Source organism: Lonchura striata, chromosome 1 (genome assembly GCF_046129695.1).
Source record: "Lonchura striata isolate bLonStr1 chromosome 1, bLonStr1.mat, whole genome shotgun sequence".
In the NCBI taxonomy this organism is placed as follows: domain Eukaryota; kingdom Metazoa; phylum Chordata; class Aves; order Passeriformes; family Estrildidae; genus Lonchura; species Lonchura striata.
The window spans coordinates 133,566,948-133,590,556 of record NC_134603.1 but is presented as its reverse complement, the minus strand read 5'-3'; the positions used below and the strand labels follow the sequence as shown (position 1 = coordinate 133,590,556).

The 23,609-nt window shown below is 39.8% G+C and overlaps 2 protein-coding genes across 2 annotated transcripts; both read right to left on the bottom strand.

Annotated features, from left to right (window-relative positions):
* Positions 1-89: 89 nt before the first annotated feature.
* Positions 90-4,935, bottom strand: CLXN (calaxin). The gene is made up of 6 exons (XM_021551712.2): positions 4,863-4,935; positions 4,481-4,636; positions 2,899-3,003; positions 1,786-1,937; positions 884-988; positions 90-308 (listed from the first exon to the last, which is right to left on the bottom strand). Exons 1-6 carry the CDS (start codon positions 4,918-4,920, stop codon positions 261-263), a joined length of 624 nt encoding a protein of 207 aa, XP_021407387.1. The 5' UTR covers positions 4,921-4,935; the 3' UTR covers positions 90-260.
* Positions 4,936-5,567: 632 nt separating this feature from the next.
* Positions 5,568-20,484, bottom strand: FAM133B (family with sequence similarity 133 member B). Its single transcript, XM_021551685.2, has 11 exons — positions 20,383-20,484; positions 16,742-16,839; positions 15,986-16,064; positions 13,737-13,811; positions 13,530-13,562; positions 13,067-13,135; positions 12,377-12,472; positions 11,168-11,215; positions 9,465-9,560; positions 9,142-9,186; positions 5,568-7,631 (listed from the first exon to the last, which is right to left on the bottom strand). The coding sequence occupies exons 1-11, from the start codon at positions 20,404-20,406 to the stop codon at positions 7,545-7,547; spliced, it is 750 nt and encodes a 249-aa protein (XP_021407360.1). The 5' UTR covers positions 20,407-20,484; the 3' UTR covers positions 5,568-7,544.
* Between the last annotated feature and the right edge of the window lie 3,125 nt (positions 20,485-23,609).

Sequence of the window (23,609 nt, the reverse complement as noted above, 5' to 3'; positions counted from 1 at the left end):
AGAAACCAAATATACTGTATTATTGTTGCAGTGTTGCCCTGTGTACCTCATATTGTAATATATTTTACATAACTCACAGAAGAACTCTGTTTAGGTAGAGTTACAGAAGTAAATTAATTTATTCAATAGCTTTAACAGCAAAGGAAGATTGAAGCTTAGGAGCAACTTGAAAGATGACTGTTTTTACTATATCACAAAGAGTGGTGAAGATGAAGACCCCTTTTAACAGTATTCATCAGTGGAGTTACAACTTGGAGTTTCTATTTAGGAACTTTCCGGAAAATTTTCTGTTCAAATGACATACTGCTCTGTTAAAAAAAAAAAAAAAAAAAAAAAAAAAAAAAAAAAAAGTTAATTTTCAGTTAACTAAAGGATTTCTATTTAGTCAGAAAAGGTACTGAACTGAAATGTGTATGCAGTGAAGACTGACTCTCGCTTTTTAGCTTAGAAAAGGTAAATCCATAGCATTAATGGTATCATCACTAGCAGACCAGCTAGAATATTCAAAGTTATAGTTGAAGGAGAAATTAAAATTTTAACTGCTCAGCAGTCGGGGTGTGTCCCAAGGAATGATCTGGCATTAAGGGCCAGAAGAAGGCCCAGCTGCAGAATGAGATAAACTGGATGAAAACAGGAATGCTAGAGACTGGGATGACAATGTACAGGACTGAAATTTCCCTTAGTGATGAGATGAATACCTGCAGCAGTGTGCTGTAACAACCCTGGAGTGGGAGTGCTCAGGGACCACCTTTGGATAGCAGAACTGGCACTGAGAGGATGAACTCCACATTGGCCTAAGATACCCTGACATTCACAGGATTGATGCAAGTGTCTGTAAGGAATTGGCTTATGCAGTTTTTTTTTGAACTCGAGGTTAATGTACCTTTATGTCTGGCAAACATGGTCCAAAGGCTTCTAAGAGAAGGTTTTCATCTCTGACTGCTTGTTCAAAGTCCGTAAAAGAAAGCTTGCCATCGTGATCATAGTCCTGCAAAAGGAAGGGACCACTTCAGCAAAGGATTATTACTTGTAGTTTTGTTTAACAGGTGTTCAAAGAACATGGATTCTATTTTTAGTTAGATTTGCAAATTGGGGGTCATCAGTTTATGCTCAGAAAAGATTTGTGACTTGCCTCTAAGGCAAAAAGGGTGGGATTGAAAAATTGAAAAGATGGTCTTAAATAAAAAAGGAGTTGGGATGCAAAACCTGGTTTGAAGTGAAAATTTTTGACCACCATGAAAGAGAGTATATATCTTGATTTGATTAAAGTACTGACAGACTATCCCCAGATGCTCTGATATTCTAGATTAAGCACTCTAAGACAAGCTTCACATTAATAACCTTGAGTTTACTATTCTAATAGAATACATACAAATAAATAGGATAAAGACATTACATTTATAAAACACAAATATACTTTAAAATTAAGCTACTGCAGATGCTGGTACTGATGGAATAAATGCAGCTTACACTTCTAAGTTTTCCACTTCTGACTGGGCTCTTGCTTTGACTGGGCATGCATAGATGTATAGGCCATACATACATGCTAGTTTATACATAAAGTTTATAGTACATTCACATACTAAATTAATGATTTCATATGAGAATACTGGACTGGGACTCATTAGATCTCATATATTTCTGGCTTTCCTCAGGAGACTTGCAGAATCCTTCTGTAAATAATATAATAAAATAAGATACCTTATTTTGTTACTTCATAGAAAGGTTTTAAGTATTGGTTAGTGAATCTTTGAAAGACCCTCAAGTATCACAACAAGTACTTGCCATTTTCTTTAGTGCTATCTCTACCAAGTCCTTAACTCCCTCATCAGGCTCTTCATTTGCTGGTTGTATGAGAAGGCTGTGTTTCAGCATTTGAAACATTTCCTCTTTTGAAATGTATCCATCACCATTCAGGTCATAAACAGCAAAACAGTCTTTTGAAATACAAATAAATAGGAAGTTGATTACAAACTATAATCACGTACCATTCAAACTGTAGACCTATAGACAGAAAATTACCTATAGACAGAGCTGCCCATTATCAACTGAGCCAAATTTATTACATATTCTGAAACACTCCTGGCAAACACTTGTGACAGACAGCACTACATCACTATGCACTAGTATATTCTATAGTGCTTACAGCAGGAATGCATGTTTTACTGTTTGTGGTTGTACTGACACACTGAATTACAACCTGGGCACACATCCTAATGCTGTGACACCCCTGACCACTTTCCAGATGAATTTATCTAATGCAGCAGGAATGGCTAATGCTGTAACCTAGGAACTATGGAAACAACATGCTGTCATTCTCATTTTTCTATTGTTTTTCTTCACTCCACTTGCCCTATTTTTTTCCCTGCTGCTTAAAATTCTAGAGTTCTTGCTATTTTTTCTCTTCCATCTTTCTCTGTCATTACTGTGGAGGTTCTCATTACCATCTTACAGTTTTTCCATCTCTGCTTCCAATCTGAAGAACTGCTGGAGCTAGTGTGCCAGTAAATGAATGTTGGCTCTGGTCTTGCTTGGCTTGAGACTGTTAATTAGCCAAAAGCACACTAGAGATTCATCTGCTTCTTTATAATTTTGTGTGTGAATACAAAAACATGTATTTTTTCCAGAAGTGTATGCTGTAGAATAAACTTCAGTTTAAATGCAAGATTTTGTAAGCAACAAAAAAAGGTGGTGGCTGTGGTAACAGTAGTTAACACAGAAAAAAACTGTCTCAGAGAAGCCATTTCAGAACTCAGTTCCATTGCATTAAACGATACAGAAGAAAACTTTTCAATTACCAAATACTTTATAAGAGTAACTACTAAATTACAACAAAAGCAATGTGTTGTTATTAATTCAATCATTACTACTAAATATTAGCATACAGATCAATCTTACATTTCATCTTCTCTTCCAGGGTCCCCCGAAGTAACACTGCTAAGCCTTCCACCCATTCCACCACAGTGATGAAGCCAGTGTTGTCTTTATCAAAAATGCTGAACACTAAGAAGTGTATTGGACACATTTCAAATTTATATGATAAGGAAACACAAAAAAACCCAATGTTTTCTTAAACTCAGTAAAATTATAAATTATCTTTCTTCTTAAGATGCTTATCTGCTTTCACCAAGGTAAGATTACCGTTCTTGACTCTAAGATGTAACAATGAAAGGGATTCTGCCCCTCAGTTTACTGATCTTCCACTCCAGAATTCTGCCTGGTAAGATTTGTCCAATCTGTTGCCTTCCTGACTTAACAACTACAGGAACTATGCTTCCATGCAGATGGAAAGCAAATAAACCAATATCCTTTAAAATAAGGGATAATTCTGCATACATATTAAGATTTAAATAACTATGTTTTGTCTTGGAAAATCTTGGACAAAATAATCCTAGAAATTATATGTATTAAATCTACAAAGAAAAATAACCTTTTTTCTGTCATATAACAATATATTTTTCTTCTCCCTTCCCTAAGCAACTTTCACAGCTTCACTATTAATACAGCCTGTAATACAGTAATTCAAAACCAAGGAGTTCAAAGCATCCACCAGCATCTGTAATAAATTGTATTTTAGAATATTAATTAGTAAATTGGCTGAAGGAACATCTCCCCATGCAGAGCCAAGCATTTTTGACTTTGAAGACAATAGGTTTGCTTCTGTGAACTGTAATCAGCCCCTTTGTGTGTAAGCATTCAAGTAATTTTTAAGAATGTGTAAGGTTATGTGAGGTATCTTCCAAGACACACTTGACTTGCTGCATAAAATTGCAACAAGTTTTTATTTTATGGCATGTAAGTAGCTCTCTTGCTAGAGACATGGAGAAAGTTGAACCAAGGGGTGGCTCTCGGCAGCCCAAGACTGAAAGAAGGGCAGACTCATGCCTGCTCTGCATACTCCTCTAGACATCGCTACATCCGAGATCATTCCTTCAGCTTTCACAGTGACTGCAAACATGCCCCTTGTTACAATCTGTGAAATCACTGTATTTTCACGGGGTGATTTGTCTCATTACTCTCACTTCCTAGTACTACCTGCCCAGGCCCTTCAATGCTGCTCACAAAGCCTCTATTCCCAGCGTTACCCACTGTATCAGAATGCCTTCCTGGGACTCCCCGCCCTGAGCTACAGCTGTCGCCCAGCAGCGACCGCAGCTCCCGGGGAAACCACCGGAGAAAAGAAAGTGACGCTGCCCCCTTCGGTCACGACACTACAGAGGCTGCGACAGAAACAGCCACAGGGCAGCCAAGGGCCTCTGCCTGCTCTGCCCGAGCCAGAGCGTGAGCTCTCCTGAACTAAGGGAAAACCGTGACGCATAAAGAAAGAAAATGTGCCATTTTCTCAACAGCTCCCGAGGATTACTCCTCCTTTGCCGTCCCGGCCGGGAGGTGACGATGCTGTTTGGTACGGACACGCTCGTCGGGTCGGCAGCGTCATCCCGACCGCTCCCACGGCGCCCAGAGCCGCGTGCCCGCTCACCTCGGTCCAGCACCACGTCATCCGTCATGCCGAAGGCGTTGTACAGCGTGTCTCGGAACACGGTGCGGTCGAAGCCGGCCCCAGCAAACTGGCTGCTGGCCTTGGCCACCAGCGTGTCGAAGAGCTTGACCAGACATTCCACTTCGCTTTTGGTAACTGCCCGGCCCAAACACAAACACAGGTTGTAAGTTAAGCTGGTCAAACACGAGGCAGGCACAGGAACACGCCAGGACCACGATAGCAATAATCACCCCCCGCCCCGGCCCCAGACGCTGTTCCTAAGGGAGCGCCGGTGGAGTGCCTCCCACGGGGGACGAGCAGAGCCACCCAGGATGGGCACGGGAACAAGGCGGGGCGGCTCCTGCAGCCCGGGGGGACTCACAGTGCTTGGCGGATCGGGTCAGCGAGTCCACCAGGAGCTTTGCCCCCTTCCTGCTCATGGCGGCCGGGAGCCGCTGCCGCTGCCCTGGCAACGCGGGGGGACGGCCGCGGCCGGGCGGTGCCGCTCGGCCGCACGGGCGGGTCACACAGAAACACGCAGGTAGAACAGAGATCGAGTCTTAATACGCATTCAAAAAAACTGCAGCAGTCAAAAATAAAATAATTGCATTTTAAGTATCTAAAAACGTTTGTGGGGAAAAAAGAGCTAAAAGTTACAACATACAACAGTGCTTGTTCATCTACTGTCAGAAGGCAAGAATATATTAAACCACTCTTATTCCAACATTGCCTATTTTCTACTTTGTCCCTCTGCTGAAACTTGGAACATGGGTGTAGGTGCCACCCCAAACCCCCATCACTGTCTCACGACCTCGACGTGGGCACATCGGGAAAGCTGAAAGGCTGAGACCAGCCTCCACCTTTCCTTCAGGAAAAAGGGCACGCAGGAGCAGACTCCACCTATTTGTTAACGCATTGCAAACTGAAGCAGTTCCCTTTCAGTACTAAAGCAGCTTTGTTGGCAACTGACAAAGCCCATAAGCCCCTTAAGCGGCCACACCCCTTCCCAAGCATGACAGCCGCACTCCAAGCCTACAGCTGAGCAGAACAGATAGTTACAGTCACACAATTAAAATTACATACCGGCTTAGGTATTTGGAAGACTGGGTCTCATTTCCATTTTTATTTCTTTCTGTGGCAGGTGGTTGCGTAAAAGTCAAATAAGGTATTACACAGGACAGAGCATTTATGCTACGGTTCATTACAGGTTCTTTTACCAAAACTGCAATACCACAACTTAAAAAGAAAACAACCCCAACAAAACTACGTACAAACCCCAAACCAAACCCCTCTGTTCACTGCAAATCACCTTTATTTTAACCTCACTGACAAGAGTGTCTAGAATGGGTAACATCAAGCCCAAGAGTATAAAATAGTTGATGAAGATATTACTATTGTTTAGATGCACATTGCTGCAACTCAATGGTTGTATTCTCCCAAGAACTTGAAGACAATTTCTCTGTACACAATATGAAATCACCTTTTCCCACAGATTTTAGTTATTGTTTGCAGACTAATAATCAATGTCTTCAAAGTCCTGAAATTCTTGGCAACACATTTGAAACATCCATATGCAACAGAGGTAAGTTCTAAGTTAGCACCTGTGCAATGGAAAAGAGGGGTAGATCAAAAATACAATCTATATTTGACTACACCTGGGATGGATGGGCATTTGTTAAAGGCTAACAGAAGGCCCAGCAATTAATATTTCAATGGAAGATGTAGTGAGAATTTAATGTAAACTAAAATCAAATGGTTGCTCATGTTTTCTTGTGGCAACATTTAATTTAAAAAAAGCTTCTTTTCAGTTATCTAAAGCAACTAAAGTAAAGTAAAACAGCTTTATGAGTTAGGTCAACATTCTGTAGCCCTCAAGTACAAAAATATAAATACAAACTGTTTAAACAGTATCTTAATGAGATTCTGGCAGTAGTTTTTTATCTAACAAGACGCATCACGTAACAGATCTGCCACTGAACTTGATCAGAGTAAAATCAGCTTCAATATGAAGCTGTTAAGGTATCAAAACCCTGCTTTTTACATGCTAAATAACTTCAGCAAGTGTGCACTTAAACACAGCAATGAACTTAACTATAACTACATACATGAAAATCTGCATGTGAAATGTAATTCATAAAACTGGTTACAACAAATGATTACCTGCATTTTGTTAATTTAAAAATGGTACAAATCATGCAAAACAATTCTAAAGATAATGCAAAGAAAGCTACCAGTGTTTGCAAGAAGTTTTCAATTAAACCAAAATTACATTGAATGAAATACAGATATTTACTAGCAAAGGTCTATCACTATTTTGAAAAAGCAGAGGTAAAATCTTCAGGTTTTGAATGTCAGTTGTACTGCAAAATGTCATTGCTCTTGCTTAATGCAGAAGCACATGCTTGGAAGCTCAAAACTGCTCATTCAGAAAAGTCTGCTGACAATAGCTCTAGCTTCCCAGGAATGCAGAGATGCATGGATTGAAAGTAGCAAAGATTTGCAAGAATCAAAGGCAAAGGCACCCTATTCAGGTAGCCAAAATGGTAGCATTCTCTTTCTCATAAGCATAGAGATAATAATGGGGCAGATGATCCACATTTCAACTAGGCAGCCTTTTAAATATTATCGTTCATTTTCCATTAGTAGACACCAGCTTGTAGTAGTTTATGCATAATATTAACCTGCAGGATGAACTTGGGATTTAATTTGTCCTGATTTACAAATAAAACCTTTTACTAATGCTTTAAAAGACTATTTTTACTATCTAAAAAGTTTAACTCCTATTTTCCAATATTTTACACCTCAGCTGGCCTACCACCTCATCTCAAACATCTAACACTGCTTACTGGAATCTTATCAGAGTTGTACCTCCATGTATTAAGCAGCAGGCAGTAACAATGGTCTTTCCCAGCACAGCTGCATCTGGCTGGCTACTGAAGGATTAGGAATAGTTTTAAAACACAGGAAAACTCATGCAGTTTGGTAAAGTTTGCTGTCATTTCACAGTTTAAGTTTCCTTTAGTCATTGCACTTCTGTTGATAGGCTCCGGTTGTTTTAAAATATTTATTCTGAATCTGAATTGGAACCAGCAGTCTTCTTTTTCTTCTTTTTACCATGTTTCTTGTGCTTCTTTCTCTTTTTTGTTTTATCCTAAAAAAAAAAGAAGTTTTTCTATAATACAATTGCCATCAGTTATATTCTGCTAATGCAAAATGAGAACCAAGAATGGGTATCTTTTGAAAGACATTTCAAAGAGATTTCTACAGAAGCCTATTGAGAAATCACAAAAAGAAATACTTTACCCAACAATTTGGGCTATTATGAGCAGTCTTTAATTCAAATTTAAATCTCAGCCATGGTATGGCTATTTTACACTTCTGATCACTGTCACTATTACATTTCCTAATATTTTAAATTATTTTCAGAGCATTATAGATTACTGAGAAAGTAATAAGGAAGTGTTGACCAGCAGTGACAGATTTGGGAATAACTAGGATGTTTATATATTTTAAAGTAAGTACTTAAATTCACTGTGTAAAATGATATAGCTCAACTGCACTTGGCTAGACTATCACTTGTACCTTGTTTAAAATAAAAGAATTATGATCTCAACTGGAAATATAAACACACTCAAATTGACCCTACTGGATTCAGTCCTAAAGGTAGTACGCTGATCACTGTAATAAAGAAGCTAAAAGATGCAATATTGTCTTTTTGAAAGCAGAATTTCAAATGAAATTCTCATATAGATGTGGCAATGCGTAAATGAAACAATCAGTATTAAAGCTTTGTTTTATACATATTCCTTACACATACAAATCTTTTATGAAAAAGACCATAAGCAATCACTAGAAATGTAATGGCAAATGGTTCCCATGAGTCTGAGAAAAAAAAAAGCAAGTTCCATAGAAAAATGTGTACTGAGTATCACTGATACTTCTCTGCCTGTATTTTCAGGGGACTAATGTAGACCTTCCCTTTGCCCCACCTCATGTGCCTGATAAGGAACACTGCTGCGGACAGGGGAGACAGATACAGAAACATCTAAAGTGGGCATTTAGGATCCCACTGATTGAGGAACCTCAGGTACATGCGGTAAATCTGAATTCCATATAAATCACTGCTGAACCTTCCTTCCAGTCTGACCAACAGATACAAAAAAAAAAATACTGAGAAAAGTAGTAGGTTCCTGGCAGCTTTTTATCTGGTTGGGAAAAGAGTTATAATGGCATAGATGTTGCAGCAATTTTGTCCCAAGGCCCTTTCCATGATGGCAGAGAAGGCTTAGCAAGGAATTACACACAACACTAATGAAGAAACAGCCCTGATGTCTGTCTGTGTAGCAAACTGCTCCCCTACTTGATACCACACAGGTATTAGTACTTCTACGACATCGATACAAAATAAAATATATCCTACAGTAAGTGTTAAAGTTGTAAAAATCTCAAATCACATACAGGTAAAAGAGTGATAGATTCTTCTTTAATTCAACAATTGAAAAAGTGACTTCAGCAAGTAAATAGAGAAATTTTTAATTTAGATGTAACAGTAGACTAATGCTATGAAACATTTGTATCTGTGAAAACCGTTAAACTAGAAATTAACCAAGTACAGAGTATTTATATCCTAAAACTACAGTATGAGTAAGAGGGATACTTGCTGTTTTCTCCTTTTCCTCATTGCTTTTCTTCTTTTTTGCTTGCACCTAAAGAAAATAAAAGCAAATGTAGTATTCATAAAAAGTTGATTCTCAAGAAAATTCATTCGAAATTACTTGTAGGTGATAGAAGCTAGACTAAACAATCCTTAAACTTTTATTTTAAAAGGAAAAATACAAACAACTTTGAGTGCACTGCACTCTTCAACTGTACAGTGCAGAACAGTTTCAACAATGTATTAAATCTGAACTAGTTCACTGATTCGCTCACGAATCAGTACAAGCTACAAGCACTGTAACATCGGAAACTGAGGATTCACACTGACCTCCTCTGCCTGATCTGATTCAGATACAGATTCTGATGATAAAGGTCCATCACCACGATCTGCTTTCTTCCTTTTCCTGTGGTGATTTTTACCTTCCTACACAAAATAATATATTTGTAAGTAAAGACAGACCTTTCACGTTTTATAAAACTTCTGCTTAAAATTGAAGATTGAAATATCACTTTTAAGTTGTGAAATATTTTAAAATTTTATTGACATTAAACGAATTCCATCATCATTATCAAATTACCGTAACTGTTAAAATCAACTTTTAGTGAAAATAATAATTTTCTGTATATTCCTTTTTCTTGTTACCAAGATACAGGAACTGTCTAAATACTAACAGTCTCTTATTTTAAATAATAACACATGGAGCAGTAAGCATTTGAAAATAAAACATTTCACCACTTTTAAGTAACTAGTAACTGAAGATGTCTCAATACATACATACAAACACTTTAGCTTCTGACTCTTGCTTTGTTCATGAAAGAAAAAGTTCCCTCTGTATTTGTGTTGAACCAGGACAAGCTGTCCCTGCGAGCTGTACTTTCAACACATCATATTTCATTCCAGTGCATTTAAAAGAAATTATTTTTAAAATTCTGATGCTGTGTGAGATTGTTCTGATGAGCTACTTTTCTGCTGCCTGCACTTCCTTTGCTCAGGACAAGACTACTACGTGCTCCTAAGACTGAAGGTACTTTCACTCAGTTTCTAAGACCAGAAACTTCTGAAAAGAACTCATGAGCAAGTACACAGGATGCAGCCCATCTGGCACACAGGGGGATCTGCAGGTAGGGGAAGAAAGACCCCTAGTTCTCAAGTGTCCTTTGCTTTCAGAGGATGTGTGAAAGCAGTGCTACAGTAAGGGACCATGGTAGATACTTGGTCTTCAAAGAGAAGCCATTCAAAAGGATGAGATGGGAAATGGACACTAAAATAGAAGCAGGAGCAAAGGGAGAAAAATGAGTACATTTGCTTTAGGTAATGGAGAATTTGTACATCAAAGTCAATACTATTGACCAGAGCAGGAGAGGCCAACATGATAAGAAAGGTAACTGGACAGAAAGACTAGGGTGGACTCTGCAAGCATTTTTAGTTTATCCACAGTGTATGAATAACTACAATTGAAGTCAATTCGATTGTTTATGTTAAAGATAATGGATGAGTGTACAAAATGGTGTGGTGGTGGGCAGGAGAGAATATTTTCATGCTTAGAGAAATGGCAGAATAAGGTCATTTTTCTTAAGCTAATACCTTTTTCTCTGCAATTATTCAAAGCTGTCATAAGTATACTATCTATGACTACATTTAGATGAAGAGATCCTCTGCTTATGTTTCTTCATTTACAGCAACAAGTCAATACCCTACCAGGTGTGCCACTGAAAATATCATCGCACACATTTTTAGCTCAATCTGACAGCTAAAGGTAAACCTCAAAACACTACGGATGCAGCTGATCTTTAATTTACCTATGTAACAAGAACAGATCCATTGGTTTTCACTACAATAATTACTAAACTAGGTGCTGAATCCAACTAAACTTCTACTTCAAACTGGGTTCACTGAATACCTTATGACTGTGTGGGTTTGCACAGAAAATTTCCACAGATGTAAGGTGAGGTATTCAATATTAAAAAAAGAAATATCTATTATGTATGCAACATGCAGTTCTCATCAAAGGATTTCAAGAATAAAAATACCTTCTCTTTTTCACAGTCTTCCTTTGACCTCTTCTTTTTTGTGCTATCCTAAACAGAAAGGAAAACAAATCACAACAAAATAATTTCATTAAAAAGGAAGAAATCTCCAAAGCAGTCTGGCCAACAGTCTTTTTATGTCTGTTGAAAGTAATTCTTCAATATTTGTTCTTTCTACCTTGAAGTTGACAAGAGCAATATAAAAAGCTGTAATTTTGATGCAGCTGCTAATCTCCTGATCCAGCAGCATGGAAAGGTCTGTATGGAATGAGGTAACAGCATCCTTGCAGGACACTTAGCCTATGGGAAGACTACCAGCTATCACAGCTGTAACCACATGTAACATGTAACAGCTGGGAATCTTTTTTCTTTACCCATGTTCATCTCTGCTGATCAGACCAGGTTGCACAGGTATTTTCCCCGAGTTTTTTGCAGTAAGGGTATCTCTGGGTCCATTTATGTAGCGGAAGTTTTTAACCTCCCATTAGCACATATTCATAGATGTCTGCAAACAGTCATTCATTACAATTTATATCCCACCAAATTAGGTATTCCAGTGGAAGCCTGCAATAAAGTCTACACAGAGAATCTTAAAAACTCACTGTATTATTAATATTTAAGCAAGAAGTACGGTAACTATACACTGTAAGACAGAAAAGTGCTAACAGAACAAGCTGCTTTGTGTATCTTCACTTTTTTGTTCATTCAGTAAGACCATGTATCTACATTGCTATACTTCAGAAAAGGAAAAAGACAACTTCAATTTAATAAGCATTTGGGAAAGGCTCAGTTTTCCAACAGGAAAATATTCAGATATTTAGAAAGGCAATGTTCTGGCCACTACAATCCAGCAATACCTGCATTTTCAGATATGGTGTTCAATTAAATTGCATACTCAGAAGACATTTTCAGTGTTAATGAAGTATAAAAACTAAATATTTGAGCAACAAAAAAGCTGCATGTGTCTGAATTCAGAAAAATTACTACAAATTGCTGGAATAAAGTGCGCTCGTTTTCCAATTACTTCCACTAGGCATGTGGCCAGTAGAGGCAGATTCCACACTTCATGTGGAAGACACAAGCGCAGTTCAGGCCCTGTGAGAATACAGTGGAAGATGAAAATCCATATGAATATGTTAAAGTCAGAAATCTTTATGGTTTTATAATACCAACCAAGAAAACTTGCCAAGAGCAACACATCTGTGTATTTACCTTGCTGTCTGACTCAGATTCTGAAGCTGTGCTTGCTGAAGATTTCCGTGAGGAGCGATACTTCTTCTTCCTTCTTTTCTTCCCTTGCTTTTTATCCTATCCATAAATATTGTAGAAAAAGAAAGAAAAACACAAACTTGAATTTATTCTCACTAGAATTAGATTTACATTAAACGTAAAGAAAAGGAAACATCAAATTCCTACATGTTACAATGTTCTCCTGAGGAATAAAGTACACTACAATTGATTTTTTTAGTGGAGGACCTTCATAACTCTTTTGCATTGAAAAAATGCAAGCTGGTGAAAAATCCAGATTCTCTAGATTGTGTTTATTATTTAGATGTATGCTGTAGAATCTGATCACCTGTAACAAAGATTTTTGCTAGAAAGTAGAAATGGTATTTTTGCATTTTTATGATTTGATAGGGGATTCTGTTCGGAAAGCAGTTCAGTGTTAAAATGGATCCAGTTTAAAAGACAGGGTGCCAAAATCTGTAGTGTTCGCACAAAAACTACTGATTGGATACATATGTCTAAAATTCATGACTTTATTATATATATCAAATGCATAAAAACTAAATGCATTTATCCAAATTAGCCCCTCAAAATATTCTATAACATATTATCAAAATATGTATTAAATAGATGTCATGGACAAAACATGATAGGTTCAAGTAGGTTAGCTCTTACCTCATCTTCTGAATCAGATGAACTGCTGGAAGAATCAGAGCTTGATGAAGAAGAGGAAGATGAAGACAACTTGACCAAATACAACAAAAAGTGAAGCTTGTGAGATGCAGCATTTTGTCTGGCAAATACTCAAAAGCCTATTCAAACACTCCCTTTAAAATGTCTTCATTTTCAAAGCATAACCAATACAATTTTACTTCTGAGAAGCTGGTCTTACAGAGATTTTTCTTAAATAAACTTCTAAACCACTTCTAACATTTTTCTTTTAATAATATCTATTTAATGCTCTTTTCCTACCTTTAATTTCCCCTGTATCAAATATATGCAAACCCTTTCTAAACAAAAGTTAATTTATCATCTAAAATCAAAATTACAGCTATACTTTCTCTTTCCAGGACAACTTAAATGACAAACAGGAACAACCCCAAAGCAAAAAGCTCAGAAAACTGAAAATTTTGCTCACCCTATTAGATTTCTTCTTTTCCTTTTTCTTTTTCTTAAAAATAGAACAAAATAAATGTTACTTTAGCATCATTTTCTTTTGGCATGCATTTAGGTTTATGAACTTTGATGCTGGCTTTTAAATTGTATTCACAAAATTCTGTGTTGGCAGCATTGATGATAAATCCCAATTCCAAACACAGAATGTATACAACTGAAAACAACTTACCTCTTTTTTTTTGGAGGAGCTCTCATTTCCACCCATTAATTTCTCCCTGTGTTTTTCCAGTTCTTTCCTCCAATTCTGTAAACAAACCCAAACAGAAACAATAACAGGAGGGTCATTCCTGAGCAGTATTTTTTAAGCTCTCCTCTGCCTGACATTATAATTTTAACAAAACCCACAGAAAATAAAAAATAGCTATAACGTTAACTAAAGCTGTAATACACCTGATTTTACAGAAGATTATTTAGCAAAATACAGTGTTAATGTTAACACATTTAATGTTCAAGTTATTTGGCTTTAAGAGACTGCCATTTATCTTGAAGGTCACCAGTTATGGTATTTTTGCTTTTCTATCACAGTCTTCTTGCTAGAGCACTTTAGAAAACCAGGGTACCCTACCAGAAAAACTGTGGTTTTGTCTTAGTTCTAAAAATCACCTGAAACAAAACTTCAAGACAACTTCTCCTGGCCCTTCTTCAACATACGGGTGTCTCTAGTCTGTATTCTGGACCTTGCTGGTGTCAGCAATAATTTTATCAAATTACTATACACATCTTCATAGAAACACTCTTATTTTGTTAGGCCAAGCACACCACATGAATGAATAAAAATCTCCTCTCATTCCTGTTTTTCAATTCCACACCTGGTCTCTAGGTCTACCTAAAATGTCCCCTTAAAGAGCTCCGAAATTCCAACCTGCCCCCATGAAACTCAAAGGCTGCTAGGTTCAATCTGCACTGTCAGACACATCATGTGTTCCCTTCTTTATTATTCTGATCCTCACAATGAAGCTGTATTGGTACTGTATTGGCAAAATAACAGTGATCCACACGTTGTGCTGAGGGGACAGAAATATCAGGAGTCAAGTAACCTGTGCAATGCAGGATGACACACAGATCCCCACATCAGCACACTGTGAATTAGCTGAACAGAGCTGCTGAGAAACATGGCAGATTAGCCAGGAAGCAGTGCTGTGTGTAATGTGCTTCTATGGACCAAGGCAGCATCTGTGGGTTGTGTATTTTGATATACCAGGTACCCAGAGCTCTCTGAGGGGTCTCTCACAACAGCCTGTGCTTCCTTATTTTAAAGACTGCGCTAGTGTTGTTTTAAACAGAAATGTCTGACAACTGTCAGTAAAATAGGGGAGACAGCACCTTATTCAGAAACTTGTGATCTTTTCAGGCATTCAGAGATTTGTTCTTAGGTGCTTCAGGAATACCTCATGGCCATGTCACGATTCCCTGCATCCCTTTCTACCCTGCTACCATACTGAAAGGTTTGTAGCTTCTATGCATGCCGATTTCACTTATTTCACATTAAACAAAGATAAAATCAGGAAAGGAATATTAGAGAATATTAAACCAAACTCACCAAGCTAAAACTCAGAGTGCAAAACAACTGTTCCTCTCAGAACAGACCCCATAGCGCTCCACATCGTGATACAACTTCTTAGGCAAAGAGGTACAGCAAGAGTACTACGAGTACTCTGCCCTTCCAATAACAGAGGAGGAGCATAATCTACTTCAACCAGAAATTTATGATTAAGATTACTGAAGCTTATCTCAAGATACCAGGACCCAAGAAGGAACAGAAACAAAATAAATTCATTGTATATTAATTTCTCCCTTGTATACAATAAGAGTTACATGTGAAACTTTCTAATACTGTGCTGATCTTCAGTAGGTAAAGAACACAAACACCAGAACAGCTGCATGTATATCAGGAAAACAGCACATGTTGTAATCAGCTTAGGATGAGAGAAAAACAAGTGCTTCATAGTCCTATCTGATTGAAATGCATTCTTTGTGCCTTCTCCCATAATAATATTACATGTATATTCCTTGCCAAAGACATCTGCTTCCAGTAATGTGGTTTTTTTCACTGTACTTGGATTCTGCAACCTTAAACAAGTGAATATTGGAACAACATACTTTGGCTTATCATACCTGAAAATGCATTGTTTTATTTATTGATATAAGCACATGCATTTGTATAAATATGTTTACATTTCTAACAAGGATTCACCAGCAATCTAAAAAATGTTTTATATATTTTTTTCTCTGAACTGAAAGAAGCTCTTCACTGGTTAAGTCGTAAACTCAACTTCCAACATAAATGAAACAAAATAGTTACACATTAAAAGCTTGAATGAAGTGAAATGTTATGGCTACTTGATATTGTAAATGATAACAGAAGTAGCATGTTAGATAAAAAAGAATAATGTATTAAGAGCTAGTGACGTTACCAACCTCATTCATCTTTTCTTCAAACTCAGCCAAAGCCCTGGATCCTTTCTTTTTCTTTTCTAGTTGCTCTTTCACTTCTTCCCTGAATGAAAAAGATGGTAGATCACAATTTTTAAATTAAAAATACTTTCTTCAATGTCTAATTTTTCTGTAGTTTTTTTGAAGTTTAGCCTTGGTTGAACTTCCAAGAGAGGAATGAAAGCATCTTAGATGTTACACATATGGTAACCTAACCCTAATAACTTAAGTATGGTTGTTAAATCCTTCCCAAAGATCTACAGCTAACTTTGCAATTAGGTAAATTGTTCTCTAATGTCTCATGAGGACAGGCAAAGGGATTGAACATAAAGTTGTTGATAATATATCAAAGTGATGGTTTTGTTGGATAGGGTAAAGTGAATTCTAAGAATATACCAGCAAAATGGTTCTTTTAGAGATTAATTTGTTTACAAATTAAATATATCTACAAGATTTAGGTATTATAATTTGAGCAAGAGGTAAAATGACATTTTCCTCTTGTGAGAAACTGCTGCAAAACAATATAGAGAAATGAGAACTACACATTTCAAAATGATATTATATTATTTTTAAAAGAGGAGACTGAATACATGTTTAGAAAATAATACCTTGGCCAGCACAAGAAATCTTTCAAAATCAATTACTGGATATTCTGGGAAAGAGGTAGGCACCAGTGACATTTTAGTAAGAGGGAACAAATATTTTACTTAAGAGGTCAAAAAGGATCAACATGCCACTCACCATGTTGGTCTTGGCCTGTTCAAGTAGTCTTGTATTGTTGGTCCTGAATTTGGGGCAGGACCTCGTGCCCTGGCCATAGCTATGGGATTCATATAAGCCTTGAATGTGAAACAACAAAAAGAAATACCAAATTCATCAGTTACACTATGATACCAAAATATCTTTTGTTCTTCACATAAACTTTTTATCACTCCCTGAAAAGTAATTCTGACTTGTTTCTAAGAATATAAAATATTTAGCTAAACCAAGTTTATTCAGTCTGGCAGAAAAACTCAAGTAAGTGCTTTCAGCTGGAGTCATACTGTGGCAGAAAGAACCGATCCACAAAAAGACCATGTTCCTTACAACAATTCCTTTATTTAAGCAGTGATTTTAGTGTCATGATTTCTGAAATATTCTTCCTTGGGTTATAGAAAATGTAATTAAATTTCAGCTCTACCTCTCTGGGACAACTGATCCTATGCCTTTAAAATTCTGTTCAAAATTGCTGACAGGAGTCACTAAATTCTGCACAAAATTTCTTGCACCAAAACAAGAAAGCAGTGGTACTTTGCTACAATTATACATGTATCAATATTCTGCGACTTAGGGCTGTTTAAAGGAGGAAAAAACTCACAAAACCCAAACATACATAATCCAAATGTTATGAGGTATTCCATCTTTCAAACCTATGCATCCTCTTTGTGTTACAAAAGACTGAACTAAAATTTAAAATTCATAATCCACCTCACCAGTCAATGGAAAAATTTCCATTTTTTCTATTGTCAGCAGTATTTTTTTCATGTGAAAAGGAGGTACATGTGCCCCCTTATCTCATGTATTTGTATCACTATGTCATCCCAACACTTTACTTCTGCAAAACATAACACACACACTGTTCTTACTGTTCAGTTTGGAGATGAGGAAAAAGAACAAATAGCCAAAAAAAATTACTTGCTTTGGTTGCCCAATCTGAGACATTTTTTTAAAGAGTACATTTTGTAGATCCAAAGCAAAGATTTGGCCATCTGTGTAGCTCTCACATGTCCAACACTGCTTTTTATCAGGCATTCAGAAACCACCATGCACAGTAAGTGAGCATTTGTGAAAGCTGTCAGAAGCAGCAGCTGCTGCCTCCCCTCCTGTTGCTCTCACTGCAGAAGCAGTGACCATAGCAATGCTAGAGTTTCTGGACTGGACTGCAAGGAGGCTGGTGGCCTTCAGCTCTTGGGGATACATTTGGTCCTGGAAGAGGCACTCTAGGCTCTGCCTGGGATGAGGCATCAGGCTGGAAGGAAACACTGCCCACACAAGTTTAGCTTTGATTCACCAGCTGGACCACTCTGAAGCAACCCAAGGACTCCTTCAAGTCGAGCATTTTGTGACTCAAGTTGACTTTGCAACTCTAAGGGGACATTTACTGCCATTTCTTGGGGCTTGGCTTTGTTGTTTTTATTCACAAAAAGGCTAACTAACATGGGCAAATAAACACGGAGGTGTGCCAGTTGAAACAAGTAGCAGATGGATGTATGCACTCAAGTAGTTACAACACTTAGGCATTCACATGACAAATCTAAAAATGAATAAGCGAGTTCAGCTTTGAGTGGAAAAGGAGCTCCTTTAGGAATGCAGGACAGCACTATCTGAACACTGTTTTCACTACAGAAAGGTAATTTCAAGGCATTAGATCCACTAGAAACTTGGCTTACTCCAGTGAGAACATTAACTTTTGGTTACCATTAAAAAAAAAAAGTCTCTTGCTGCTCTTAAATAAAAATCAGTAAAGCTACTTTCCTACCTGAGCTAACAAGTCATGAACACCTCACCACTTTCCAACAAAACTCTCTACCTGCAGAAGAGGCTACAGCTATTAAATGCTCATTTTCTACTTGCTCAGACTGCCCCTGGATAATTGGCTAGAAAGCATCCTCCCTTCATCGGCTTTCTTGAACTGTACCACAGCAAGTACTTAATGACCATGTACTGCTCTATATTCCAGGATTAGGACATTTATGTCTTAAGTAACATTCTTATCATTTCAACTGGGTTTGTTTATGAATAATTACTTCACCAACAAACATTTCTGTAAAGTAGTTACACTACTTTGCCAAAATGCATGTCACTAGCCAGAATGAGCATGGAAATGCACCCTCAATAAAGAAAGTGATTGTCTGCACATTCATTTTCTTCTTTTAGCAGTTTGCTCAAGCAGGTATTAAGGTATTTGCTGCATAGCTTCCTTGCTCATGAGAAGTGTAAGACACCTTCTGTCAGGCAGGGTTCTCTGGGCTAGCAGTACTATTGCTGCCTTGCAAGTACCCTGTAGATGTGCAAAAAATATGTTTATTTTCCATCTCCAGAAAGTCAAAAACTATAAAACTACGGTGTTAAGAAGGGACACAGCAGAGAATAACAGTAGAAATATATCTATGATCATATATGGGGAGCAAAGGGTCCTGTATAACTTGTTTGTAGTACATATTATGCCATGATGGCATAATAAACCTTATATAGGAACATAAAGATTTGCTGGCCTTGGTATATTCCAGCTGTCCCATTAAAAGAAAATGAAGAATAAATAAATAAACACCTGAAAACCTTACAGGACATTTCAACCATAGATCCAGTCTTGAAGCCTAATACACTGTCTTAGTAGTCCAAATTTTTTGGATAAGTCAACAAAGCAACAAAAGGGACTTTGCCTCTATCTATACAATATTTCAGTCCTTCATGTCTATTATTATACTATTCCACCAAGGTTTGCAAAGATGTGAATAGATCTCAGTACCAATTCATAGCATATACAAGAAAGAAACAGAGAAACAGAAAAAAATCAAAGTATTATGATTTGTGTTTAGTCATAAAATTCAGCAGCAAACTTACAATGTTTAAGTGGTTACGAATAGAAGGTGAAAAGCTAACTGGCACAAAAACATTGAAAGAAAAATAGGAAGAAGGATGACTGTGTTTCAGCTATGTATGAACTCAGGCTCTGCAGTCAGGTGTGTAGAAGCGCATTTTTTGCCTGCTGAGAGCTGGTTCCCGAGGCAGCAGAGTGCTACGCAAAGCTCAATTTCAGATCTCTCAGGTATAGCTGAACGCCAAGTTTAAGGAAATGCGGCTTAGCTAGGACCAGAGCTACTTCAGCGAGTGCGGCAACTCCCATTTGGAACATTTTATTTTTGCAGGGACCAGGCCAGCATCTTAATCACCTTCCCTCGACAGATCGCAAAGCAGGCGTCAGTCACGACGCCGCAGGATTTGACAAGGCCATCAGAGGTTCAGCCAGGCTCCAGCACGTGCCGAGGGAGGGACAACCCACCCGCAGGGGGCTCCGGCCGCCGCCGGGGCGCCGCGGGCCGGGCGGGCGAGGCGCGGGGCACGGCCCGCCTTTGTGGCCCGCCGGCCGGGCCCCGAGCGGCCGGACCCAGTCCCGCCGCCGCGTACTCAGGCGGCCTCGGCAGCCTCCGGCCCGCCCCGCCGGCACCGGGCCGCTCTCGTCCCCCGCGGCGGCCCCTTCTGCCCCTCCCGACGGCGGGAGCGCGGCGGCGGCCGGACGGGCCCGCCCGGGCCGAGGCAGCGCTCGGCTCCCCGCGGCCTCCGCGCCGGGGCCCGCCCGGAGGTGCCGCGGCGGAGCCCAGCCGGGCTGCCGCGTTACTCACCACACGGTTATCCCGCTTCCCCATGGCGCCGCCGTGACCCGCGCCGCCGCCCGCCGCCGCCTCGGCCCAGCCCAGGGCCGTTCCCCGCGCCCGGGAAGCCGCGGCCCCGCTCGGCCCCGCTCGGCCCCGCTCGGCCCCGCTCGGCCCCGCTCGGCCCCGCTCGGCCCCGCTCGGCCCCGCTCGGCCGCGGAGCTGCGGCAGCGGCGATGGCGGCGGCCGCGCAGCGCCGCCTGCCGGGCCCCGCGCCCCGCTCCGCCCAGAGCTGCCCGGCGGGAAAGGGCGGGCGGGGCGGCTTCACTGCAGGGCTGCGGCGGGAGACGCGGAGTCACACCGTGGGACAGGCTGGGAGGGGCACAGTGGGTCGCCTGCTGCAATGTCCCCCATTAAGCACGTCTTAGAGCACATGGATTGTGTCCAGACGATTCTTGAATATCTCCAGTGAGAGAGACTCCACACCCTCTCTGGCCGGGCTGTTCCAGTGCTCGGTCACCTGCACAGGAAAGGTGTGCTCATATTCAGGAAAAACTTCCTGTGCACCAGTTTCTGTCCGTTGCCTCTTGTCCTGTTGCTTGGAACCATTGAGAAGAGCCTGGATTCATCCTCTGGGCACCGCCGTTTCAGATATTTATACACATTAATGAGGTCCCCCCTCAGTCTTTTCTTGAGGCTGAACCGGTCCAGCTGTCTCAGCCTTTTCTAAGAGAGATGCTCTTTGTAGCCCTTCGTTGGACCCGCTCCAGGAGCTCCATGTCTCCCCTCTCCTGAGGAGCTGCCGGCGGGGCGAGCACTGGGACAGCCTTGGAAGGGGCAGCAGGGGCTGGCTCCGAGGGGGAGCCCTGAAATGTAAACTTTCACTTGGATCCGGGGGCTCTCGTCTGGAATCTTGCCTCCCAGGGGAGGGCAGGATTTCGTAGTGAGAGGTTTGTCTCCTCTTGATCCATCTGGGGGTCAGTTACAGAGGGAACCGCAGTGTGCGCTTCTCCTTTTGCCTTCGGTAGATGCATAGGCTAAAGTATTTTGAAATAGCAGCCTGTCCTGACATAGAATTGGACCCTATTTCGGCGGGAGGAGGGAGACAAGAAAAAGAGAGGGGGGAAAAAAAGGTGTGTACTCATCCCTCGTCAGCCATCTGCACTGCAAAATAAAGCATTGTAATATCGCCAGGGTTAATATTACATTAGGTCAATGGAAGTGCTAAGACAAGCTCGGGAGTTACTGGGATCTATTAACTCAGAATTTCAAATGTCCTTTTCTCAAAGCATTAGCATTAAAAATCACTGCATATTAGTCACAGCTTTGTAAAAATGGAGAAAAGTAATCACATGTTAATATGTTAATCATAGCAACCACAAATGAGTTTTGTTACTGAAATAGCTTTGCTGTCTTCATACTTGGGAAGAGCTGGAAAAACTGGTGAGCCCACAGGAATTTGTGATACCAAATTGCTTAGCAAAACCAAGAGCAGCCTGTGAGGAACTAGAAGAAAACCAAGAAAGTGACTATACTAGATTTGCAAGTAAAATTAGTTCAGTTGCAAATTAGTGTTCAAAATTGCAAGATAGTGCATAAGGGAAATTTTATTCCTCAGAAATCAGCTGGTATGTTCTAAAACAAGGATGGCTACTTTGGAAACACACCAGGCAGAAGTTCTCCCTGAGCTGCCTTGCAGTGCTGGACACTTACATTGAAAACTAAATAAATAAATTGCATTAAAATACATACCAAATGAGATTAGGAGTATTACTAAGTCTATTATAATATCCATTTTGTCAAGCATGGAGAATTCCTTGCCCCAAATGCATGTTCAGATTTGGACCATTCTGGAGTTACCCTCAGGTTCAGGTGGCTGCCCCATGGCACTGCACACGTGTAGGCTGTCCCCAGTGCTGTGGCGGCCCTGGGAGGCGCAGGGTGGCCCCAGGTTTGGAGCAGAGCTCTCTGTGTGTCCCCATGCTGGCACAGCGGTGGGGCTGCAGGGCTCCGGGGGCTTTGGCTCAGCTGAGACAGCGGAGGTGATGCCTGGGCTGCACCAAGTCTGCCACGACAGAACGACTCTTCAGAAATGTTTTGACCAAAGTTGAGCTAAGGGAGTTTATTCATGCCATGCTTTGTGCTGTGAGGCTTTGAGCCAGGAAATAGAAAGACTTGCCATGGCAGGAAAGCAGGGGTGCAGGGTCTGTCCCCATGCAGGCACTAGGGAGGAGGAAGTCCTTTGCTATGCACTCCACAGTATTTTAATTAGACCCCAATTACCTTTTCCTCCCTGGGCTGGGAAGGCTTGGAAGTCCAGCCAGACAAACCAGACTTCTAAAAGTGGATGAAAACACTTAGGGAAAGGACTTCTGTGTGCTAGGAGACTAAAAGATGATGTTGTTTATCAAAGGGATGGAAGGTGGAGGAACAACACAACTGATGAGCTCAAAATGAGAACTCATACAGATAACGTAAAAATCTTACTTTCTGTTTTTCAGTAAATGGTAGGCAAATGATAGACAAAGACAATGCATTTAAAATTATTTTTAAATGAACATTTGTTTTTATGGTGCTATCAGATGTGACACCTAGGTCATTAGATAATTTTGAGGCACAGAGTAAAATAACATTTATGTGGGTAATGGGAATATTTGTGCTTTTTCCTACCTTAGTATACTTTTGTTCCTTAGTATTTTGCTTACTGGATTTTTTTTAACTATAATTTTATTTTCCATTATTGGGTGTTATGAACTCACCTTCTCACAGATGAGGGCTAAGAAGAAAATTCCCATTTGAAGAATTTGTTCCATAACTGTCAAGAGACTTGAATTTTCTTCTGTGGTGTCTTGTTCTGAGCACTATCAGAGATGAAGCACCAGACAGTATCCATATCCCTATAGTAGATTTTATGCCATGTCACATATTTCCATTATTTTTCCCTTTTTTTTTTCCCAATTAGCTATGGCTAACATGGGTGTTTGTGACTCTGGCCTCACTGCAGTTCACTTCATGTCTGACCCTGGCTGGACTGCTGCTCATAATCTTATAATGTGCTTAAAGACTAATTTGGAATGTCACATAATGTAAAGGTAGCTTTTTATTTGTCTGTGTTGGACCTGCAGTTTATGCTTGTAAAAGACTTTCATGGTTCCTTCAGGTTTCTAAGGGCAGCACAAAGTTTTGATTCTAAGTTAAAAATCCTTCAAGGCTTTAGGGTTTGATTAGCTTGCAGTCATTTCTGTCCCCATGTCAGC